The sequence below is a fragment of the Hipposideros armiger genome, unplaced genomic scaffold (genome assembly GCF_001890085.2).
Source record: "Hipposideros armiger isolate ML-2016 unplaced genomic scaffold, ASM189008v1 scaffold_1104, whole genome shotgun sequence".
Taxonomy (NCBI): domain Eukaryota; kingdom Metazoa; phylum Chordata; class Mammalia; order Chiroptera; family Hipposideridae; genus Hipposideros; species Hipposideros armiger.
The window spans coordinates 363,889-374,157 of NW_017732454.1; the positions used below are offsets into that span (position 1 = coordinate 363,889).

General features: G+C 36.2%; 1 protein-coding gene across 1 annotated transcript; it reads left to right on the forward strand.

Moving 5' to 3' along the window:
• Positions 1-1,440: 1,440 nt before the first annotated feature.
• Positions 1,441-10,022, forward strand: LOC109376340 (5-hydroxytryptamine receptor 2C-like; the record flags this gene model as incomplete). The annotated part of the gene is made up of 2 exons (XM_019632239.1): positions 1,441-1,500; positions 9,709-10,022. Coding segments are annotated over exons 1-2 (349 nt in total), but the record flags the coding sequence as incomplete, so codon positions are not given.
• Positions 10,023-10,269: the final 247 nt, after the last annotated feature.

Genomic DNA, 10,269 nt, shown 5'->3' on the forward strand with positions numbered 1-10,269 from the left:
CTCTCTCTCTCTCTCTCTCTCTCTCACACACACACACACACACACACACTACATTTTTCTTATTGACAGCCCACTGCATGCAAACTTAACAACATCACAAATTTGACTCTTGTAATAGCTTATAATCCCAGAAACAAATAGACTTAGATGTTTGGTGTGGGAAGAGAATATAGTCAAAATCCTAAATAGAAGATATCTAAAAAACAAGATGAAGAACAGAGAGGTTTACCTATTCTATTCCCAGTTAGGAATCATTAGGCAAAAACCAAAGGGTCTCTATGTTAATCACTAGAACTCACATTAAGTATTTCTTTGAAGTCAATGCAAAGATTGACAGTAATAGGTTCCACTCTGTAAGATGCTATTTCCACAGTGTGCAGCAGAGTTTCTCAGCAAACTTGCATCCAGTCACCTCTTAGCCAACATTTTAGCATACTAATATAGTGCATGCTAAGTGGTGAATAATCTGCTATGTAAATATCTGGTGGGGTTTTGCAATGAATCAAATAACTCCTTGAAAAATAGCCTACAGAAATCCAAGGTGTTCATTCTGAAATGCTTTGATAAGTTGTTTGGAGAGTTTTCATGTTTCCTTCGTAGTAACTTTGAACACACATTGCCACCTCTTAATAAAAGAAGCTAAAGATTTTTGTTTATCATGCAGTGCAACTGACCTTTTGTTTGCAATTTTCAGCATTATTCCATGTACCCTGACTGTAACGTGCTATCTACTGGTTAGTAACTAGTTGGTACATACGGTGGTTGCTATATTTAACATAGTAAACTTTACCGACTCATTTACTTTTGTACAAACCTGTTTCTGCCCTCTGGAGAATATTGTTGGTTAAGGCAAAAGTATAAATAAAGCTATCTATGTAAATACAGATAGTTTCACTTTGAAGAAAAATAGTTAGAAATGTACAAAATATGTTCACTTTATAAAAATGCTTAATACTTGTTTTAGTTTCCCATGTACCTATAAGATGAAACCTTTTTACTTTATATATGCTATTTTATTATTAGATCACAAACTGTCTCCCAAAGGTTTGCAAATTAAGAAACATATATTCTTAATTTCTTTCTCAAAACAAACACTCATTTGAAGCTATGTGTTCTCCACTGGGGGACATTTAGTGGAAGTCCCACATAAATAAAGAGTATACATGAAATTTTAGAAAAACTATAATGGTCATATGTTGGAAGATAATGAAAATTCTATTCTCTTTGCCATTTTTAATCATTTACATGATATAACATGCTTATCTGTTTGCTAAATTTAGTATTGATTGTTTCTTATTTAATAAGTACATTTAAGTTTATTTAATTGGTTATTATGCAAGTAATTTGGAACTTTAATTTCTTTTTCTTTTTTCTTTTCCTTTCCCCAGAAAGGATGGCATTATGAATCCAATCCAAACTTCCTCTTCTCAATTTTAAACTTTGGTTGCTTAAGACTGAAGCAATCATGGTGAACCTAAGGAAAGCGGTGCGTTCGTTCCTGTAAGGAAGTAATTACTTATTATTTTTTAAAAGATAACTTTTTATGGTAGCTTGCTTCAAAATGTTAAAAAGACATTTCTATGATCATTCAGTTATATTTTCTATAATCTGCATTAGTGACTTTCATTCCAATAGACTAATATTATAAGTGTTTCCTATTCAAAAATAATAAATGGGAAAAAAGTAATTTGAACCTCAATTAAACACAACCATTCATGTATTCAAACAAGTAATATGGTAATAATACCTTCAATTCAAAAAGAATTCAAGTGTCTGTGGTTGCTTTCTCCATAATTAAAACACAGAAATTAAAAGATTATTTCCTTTTTCTTTCTGCATGAACTGAACAGCCAAGAGAATAAAATGTTGTTATACGTCTGGTTTTAAGGAGAATAATGAGGTGTCAAAATAATGGATCAGAAGTCAGGGAGTGAGGAGTGGGGGGTGTAGCTGGACAGAGGAAAGCAATGCCATTTTTAAAAGATTTTTATTGGGGAATTGGGGGATGGGAAGAGTGCTGGGGAATTGGGGGAAGGGGAACAGACATGTTGCTGTCGTCTTGTTCGTCAGTCTAATTGTGGAGGACGTTGCTTCACTGGCCCAAGTTGGCACCATCATTGCGCTCTTCCCAGGTGAGGCAGATCAGTCGCTGGCTTCTGGGAGGCAGCTCACTGAGGCTGCTGGCCGCTCACACTGGTTGCTGGCCACACATAGTAGCCCATAACAATGCTATTTTTTAAAAATGACCCAGTGCAATGACCCAGTAGCTAAAGTCACTAAAATGTAACATAAAGGGGATAAGTAAAGAATTGGAATCAAGTACTGAGCAATTCCAAACATGATCTAATTCAGGCATATCTTTGATTTAACTTGGTAAAATGTAGGACTAGTTTCTTCTAAACCTACCCTTTGAGGAATGGGGCATTGAAAAAAAGATCTGGGGCTTTGTAAACTCTGACCAGTACAGTGGAGAAGCCTTCAATCACCTTGCTTCTACACAATCTCCTCTATGATTCCTGTAAAAGGGTTCATCCAGGAAAAAGTTTACAGAATAGTGTAGATATAAAGTACATCAACATTGAATCTTCTGCAATATGCACCATTGTAGCCCACCTTGGATGTCATTGTACATTGTAATGATGACAGTCTCAAGGATATGTGATTCCAAAAGAACTAGAAGAGACAGGGAAAAAAAAGGGTGAAGGACAATGATAAAGAAGAGTCAGGTATAAGAAAATGAAAGGATAAGTGTTTCATGCACCTGTGTCAACTCAACATATATGTGTAACCATTGGTCTATATATCAAAACATAGGGCTACTTTATTTTTATTTTTTTAAGATTTTTATTGGGGAATTGGGGGATGGGAACAGTGCTGGGGAATTGGGGGAAGGGGAACAGACAAGTTGCTGTCCTTTTGTTCTTCAGTCTAGTTGTGGAGGACGTTGCTTCACTGGCCCAAGTTGGCACCATCATTGTGCTCTTCCAGGCGAGGCAAATCAGTCGCCGGCTTCTGGATGGCTGCTCACTGCGGCTGCTGGCCGCTCACACTGGCTGCTGGCTACACACGGTAGCCCATGGCAATCCACTGCCACAGGGGCTGCAGCCTACGCTGTCGCCGGCGACTCACGGCAGCCCAGCTCCCGGTTGAGCTGTTGTTCAGCATCTAAGCTGTGGAGGGCAGTGTCACTGGCCCTCATATGTGGGATCCGAACCGGGGCTCTCTGGCGTCCCAAGCCAGTTCTTAACCATCGCGCCACTCGGCCGGCCCAACATAGGGCTACTTTAAATGGCACCAAATTATCCTGGTATCAGATTAAGGAATTCATATCAATTGTTTCCCATTCTATTAAGAGAAACAAAAAAACCATTTATCTCTTCTCATAATGCTCATTGTCATATGCAATGGAAGAGCTCAGACTTAAAAGGTATTCAGGCTTTTAAATCAAATTATCGTTTAATTTATCTACTAAGAATGTAAAGTTAGATTTTCACTAAAAATTTAATAGCAATGAATAAATTACTTGCATTGTTCAGAGAGAACTGCTGATTTCTGTGTACATATTTTATGAGCCTTCTCTGGGCATAATAACAATGTAAGCTTTAACAGCAAGACCTAAATTATTCCTATTTTGTAAAAGGACTGTATATATTTCACTGAGCATGTAAATATTAGAAATTAAGTTTAATTATAATATAGCCAATTCTTGATTACAAAACTATAGAATATAGGATTGAACTACAATAAAATTCAATATACTTTGCCCATAATTAGTACTCATTAAGAATTTATTAAATGCAACTGAATTAGAACCAAGGCAATGAAGTAAATACTCATTTAAGGATCTTTTCCAGCACCATTATTTTCTCTTATAATTCACAATAGATATATTTAGATTCTACAAGCTTCTTCAGTAATTCAGTATTTGTCTTACTGACTCTTTAACTATATATATATATATATATATATATATATATATATATATCTCCAGTAGAGGTAGGCAAGATGACTACTTGAATTGGTTTTCTACTCCAAAATTCTAAGATACTCGAATTATAAAATTCATAATTGGACATAGTTTATCATATATTTTTGTTATGTACAATTTCATTCTGCATTCTTCTACTGTTTTTCGAGAAATATGAAAGGATTGAGATGTTTCCACAATTTACTTAATGTGAAGTTGGACTGCATATTCTGTTAGGACCTTATTCTCTAGGTATAAGGATAGTCCTGCAAATGACAATTGAAGCTGCAATATATTATTGTGAGCATAAAATCTTGTAGGAGTACTTGAGATGATTGTCAGGTAATTTAAACCAGAAAAAAAATTGAAATGCCAGAGGACATTTTTTTTTTGTCAGCTAGGCCAGAAAAGAGCCCGGGATTTAAAATTACTGAGCCCAGTTCTGAATGAATAGTTATCTTCTTAAAATATCAGTGGCTGGCCGAGTGGCTTGTTGGTTAAGTGTTGGCTTGGGAGTGCGAGCTCTGAGCAGTAGGGCCACCAGTTTAGATCCCATATGGGCCAGTGACGCTGCGCCTCTACAGCTAAGATGGTGAACAACAGCTCAACCTGGAGCTGGGTTGCCATGAGCTGCCGGTAACGGCATAGGCTGCAGCCCCTGCTGCAGTGGGCCGCTGTAAGCTACCGTGAGCAGCAGGCAGCTGGTGTGAGCAGCCTTCCAATGGCCAGTGACCAATCTGCCTCAGCCAGGAAGAGCGCAATGATCATAATACCAACAATGGGCCAGTTAAACGACATCCTCCACAACTAGACTGAGGAACAAAAAAGGACAGCAACTTGTCTGTTCCCCTTCCCTGATTCCCCAACTCTCTTCCTTCCCTTAATTCCCCAATAAAAATCTTAAAATAAAATAAAATAAAATCAGAACTTAAATTCTTGACACATTTTAAAATACAGAGGGTGGCAAAAAATATATACACATTTTAAGAAAGGAAAACTGTACTAAAATTGTAATATTCAATCTATGCATAACAAAAGATAAATACAAGTCATGTTTGACTTCTGCAATTACAAAAGTTGCTCATAGTGGTTACCTTCAGTGTCCAGACAGTTCTGATTATGGCGAACTATTGCTTGAGCAACATTGACCATAGTGTCCACTTGCATACATTTTTTTGGCACCCCTGTTACATGAGTTGGAGTATAGTTACTATAAAATACTTTTGTTTAATTTTGAAGACAAAAAGAGTGTAAGCTCCAACATTTGCTGAAGGCCTACTATGACAAAAGTACTATTTTCAGGACTTTTATACATACAAGGTGTAATAAAAAAATGGTAAATGTTTAAATAAAGAAAATCACAGTAAAAGACACATTGCTATTAATCCCCCTCAAAATACTCCCCCTCGCTTCTAACACACTAATCCTATTGATCTTGCCACTTCCAAAAGCAGTTCTGGAAGTCCTCTTTTGTGAGTGTCTTTAGATGCGCTGTCGTGACTGCCTCAATGTCCTGAATCAATTAAAAACATTTACCTTTCATGGTCATTTTGACTTTGGGGAAAAGCCAGAAGTTGAATGGTGCCCAATTCAGTGAATAAAGTGGATGAGGACACACCATAATGTTTTTAATTGACAGAAATTGCCATAGCAGAGGCGATGTGTGACAAGGAGCATTGTCACAATGAAGATGAAGTGAAGACACTCACAAAAGAGGACTTCCAGAACTATGTCAGAAAGAGGCAAGAATGGTGAGATAAGTGTGTTCAAAGCAAGGGGGAGTATTTTGAGGAAAATTTATGGCAATGTGTCTTTTACTGTAATAATTTCTTTTTGATTTCAACATTCACTGCATTTTTTTTATCACACCTCACACCATTTAATTTTCACAACATGTCATAAAGAGCATCCTCACTGTCCAAATGAGGAAATTTATGTTCTAAGAGGTTAAGTGACTGGTCAAAAAAATTCTTGAGGTCATGTAGCCAAATATAGTGACAGAATAATCAAAGCTGAGAGCAAATAACTTGTTTCTCTTTAGTTAGTCATTTATTTCAATAATTTCTATTCATATTAATCACAGATGAATTATGATATCGATTATTTGAATCATGTATTATTTTAGCTTTTTTATGCTCTAGGAAATTAATATGGCCTGCATTTGAAAGAAGTTACTGATTGCTTCTCATTATTTGACAAAAATTAGTATGTACGTGTCTCCCCTCCATGTTGCTTAGAATATCAGTAAGCTTTGACTAATGAGGAAATAATTTTAAGCTAAATGTCTGAAGTTTTAGTTTTCTATCCCTTTAAGAATGAAGAAGTCAAAATATTTTCATTTTTTCTTCATTATCTTAAAGTACATAGAAGTATATTAACAAGATATTAAGAAAAATAATTTTTAAATATGCTAGAACATTATTACAATATTTTTACTTAAGTTTGAATAATGTCAATAATTTTTTCAGACTAAATGTTCTCCAGTTTTGATTCAGAAGGTATGGTGTGTATGCATGTGTGTGTGTATAATGGTATAGATATGATATGATTAATATAATCACATCATCTAGTTTTACTACTGTCAGTTTCTCTGATGATTGATAATAATGAGTAATCAGTCAATCAAATCACACATATAGTTTCCCTGTATGGAGATAATATTTCAGGTTCAAAGTACAAGTAAATGAAACAATGTAATAAAAGCATTTACATAAAGAACACATAGACTTTGGATGCTGTAATGTCATGTGTTCCATCTCCCCAGTTCTAGAAATAATCTTATTTCAACTTTCTTGCATAGAAAATGTTCAGCATGTATTGTACCAGTAGAGGAAATTTTCTTCCTTATAAATAATATCATTGTTTAACAATCACTACATATAGCCTTGTTGCTGCTTAATAGTCATTAACTATCTATTATTGAACACAGAATACATATTAGACAGTCATTCACTGATGATAGTCATTTATTTTAAGTAGGAAATATTGAATAGTTTCTCTTATCTAACGTATTAAGGCAAATAAATATTAGTTTTTTAAGACAGTTTAAGAACTGACACTTTGAGAAGACACTTAATGTATGTAACTGGAATAAATCTCATGTTACCATCAGGGAAATTAATTTGAAATGTATAAAACATAACCATATTCATCTCTCTCTTGAATTAGTCTGCAACCTGGCTTGAAATTCCTTCTAGTAGAATCTATCAAAGTACCATCATAAGAAATGTACATTCTAAATGACAATAGATTTTGTTTCCAGCATACGAAAGAGGCAAATGCATACGAATTAATCATCACCACAAATCATTTTCTGACATACAACAGGGCCCAGGAAACATAGAACAGAAATGAGGAGATTATCAGGTAGAAGAAAATTTTGTAGGACAGAACCATATGATTTCACTCATACGTGGGAGATAAAACGGAAAGCAACAAAGGAACAAGACAAACAGACAAAGAAACAAAGACTCATAGACACAGTTTAGTGTTACCAGAGGTTAAGGGGGGGTGGTAGAAGAGGGTAAATGGGGTCAAATATATGGTGATGGAAGGAGAACTGACTCTGGATGTGGAACACACAATGTGATATATAGATGATGTATTACACAATTGTACATTTGAAATCTATGTAACTTTACTAACCATTGTTACCCCAATAAGGTTTAATTTAAAAAATAGATGTTAAGAAACAATTAACCAGCATAACATGACTCTGTGACTGTGAGAAGGTAAGAAGAGTCATAAAAAGAAATGATGAATATGTAATGTTGCCAAACCCCTTGTACCTCTTTCAGAATCTTGCCTGAATTTGGTCTGATGGCAACTTATTTCTTCTTAGTTTTTGGGGAAAAAATGCAATTTCCAATTCTCTTCTCCTGGTACTGGATACTTCAAAGAAAATCTCCTTTCACTTTGTTTTCAGTTATCTTAGATCAGGGGTTAGCAAACTGTGGCTCACGAGCCACATGCGAATCTTTGGGTACATGCATATGGCTCTGAAGTAAAATTGAAAATGAAAATAAAACTATCATAGCTCTGGCTGTTCTTCCATCTCAAGAGTTTGCTGACCTCTGTCTTAGAGGATATCTAGAAAAACTAATATTTTAGAAATATAAGGAATACACCATTACAACAAATGAAACAATCCTATGGTTTCAGATTACTTGTATAGTGTGAAAGTTTAAAACACAGGCTTTGAGATGTGTGAAACCTGAGTACGGACCATTCCCCTGCCACGTACTGGTTAGATTGCCATGAGAAAATCACTTAACTTCTCTAAACCTCAGTCTCTTCGTCTACATAATAAGTACGAGGTCAGACAATCAAGTTCGCGAACTCATCCTAGACAAGGTGCTACATACCTCATTGCTGAATATCACTATGGTCACCTTTGAAGTACTCCCCTTGGGAAGCTATGCACTGATGCCAGTGTCTACTCACCCTTCAAAGTAACTTCGGAGCTCTTTTTCTGGAATGGCCATCAGAGCTGTCATAGTATTACCCTTGATGTCCTGAATGTCATCAAAATATCTTCTTTTCAATATTTCCTTTATCTTTGGGTTAAGAAAGAAGTCATTGGGAAGGGCCAGCCGAGTGGCTCAGTTGGATAAGAACTCGCCCAAGAGTTTGAGCTCTGAGCAACAGTGGTTCGATTCCCAGCCCGAGCTGAGCAGCCGCTGAGCTGCCAACAGGTAGCAGGATGGCTCAGCTTAAAAAAAAATGAAAAAGAAAGAAGTAATTGGGGGCCAGATCGGGTGAGTAGGGAGATTGTTCCAATACAGTTATTTGTTTACTGGTTGAAAACTCCCTCACAGACAGTGTCATGTGAATTGGTGCGTTGTCATGATGCAAGAGCCATGAATTGTTGGTGAAATGTTCAGGTCGTTTTTGTCTAACTTTTTCAAGCATCCTTTTTAGCACTTCCAAATAGTAAACTGACAAGACCCGCTCGTCAACCGAAGCTACCCAAGTGGACTGGGTGGGAGATTAGAAAAGAAAGACACAGAGACAAAAGCTGGAATCGGGAGGTCCACCGACTGCTGATGGTGACCACTGATGGCGGAGCAATGGTCAAGTTTATTTTTTGCAGAAAGCTTATATAGTAGCAAGCAGCTGCAGAGAGCAATAAGCAGCTGCAGGGGTTCTGTTTATTGGGTTAGACCTTAGTAAGTTACATCCTGTTATGCACATCTCAGAGTGCACAAGCAGGTTACATTTGTTATGCACTTTGCAGAGGCTCCTGCGGCTTCAGCTATTCTTTTCTCTTCTTGGATCGGTGGGGGTGGAACGTTCCCTGAACTGTTCCACAGGCTGTGAGGACCCTGTCAGCTCACAGCTTGTGCCCCACAGTAAACGTGGTTAATTGTCCAGTTGGTAACAATTCATAATGAATAACTCCTCTGATATCAAAAAATGGTTAGCAACGTTGCTGCAACAAGTTCGCAAACTTAATTGTCAGACCATGTATAAATCATTACTGACCTCACAAGGTTGTTCTATGAGATCAAATGAGATAATACATATATATTTCAGTATGCTAAGTGCCTGACTCACATTAAGCAATCAGTTAAAGTATTTTGGATAAAAAGAAAACACACTGAGGTTAATTAAAAGAGTAGAAATGATAATGATGATGATGATTGTGATTGTTGAGGTAAAGCAATTGTTTTGTATAAGCAATTTAGTAGATTTCAGCAATAGTATATGTAACTGATTAGTTTTTTTTTCTTAATTTTCAGTGTGCACCTAATTGGCCTATTGGTTTGGCAATGCGATATTTCTGTGAGCCCAGTTGCAGCTATAGTAACTGACATTTTCAATACCTCCGATGGTGGACGCTTCAAATTCTCAGACGGGGTACAAAACTGGCCAGCACTTTCAATCATCATAATCATAATCTTGACAATAGGTGGCAACATTCTCGTTATCATGGCAGTAAGCATGGAAAAGAAACTGCACAATGCCACCAATTACTTCTTAATGTCCCTAGCCATTGCTGATATGTTGGTGGGACTGCTTGTAATGCCACTGTCTCTGCTCGCAGTCCTTTATGGTAAGTACAATTTTATTTATTTTTTCAATCTCAGATTATGTCATAAATTTGTGTCAGGTATCACAGTGAACACTCATTAAGTTAATTTTTTTGCTTGCATCATTTAGAAAATGAAAAAAAAGCAAATTATATGACAGAAGGAATTGGGTGTGTGTATAATATTTATTAAATAAATTAGTAGCAACCTTCAAAAAGCAAAACAGTCATTTTATATTACATTAAGATTGTACATAGATACTGTATTGCT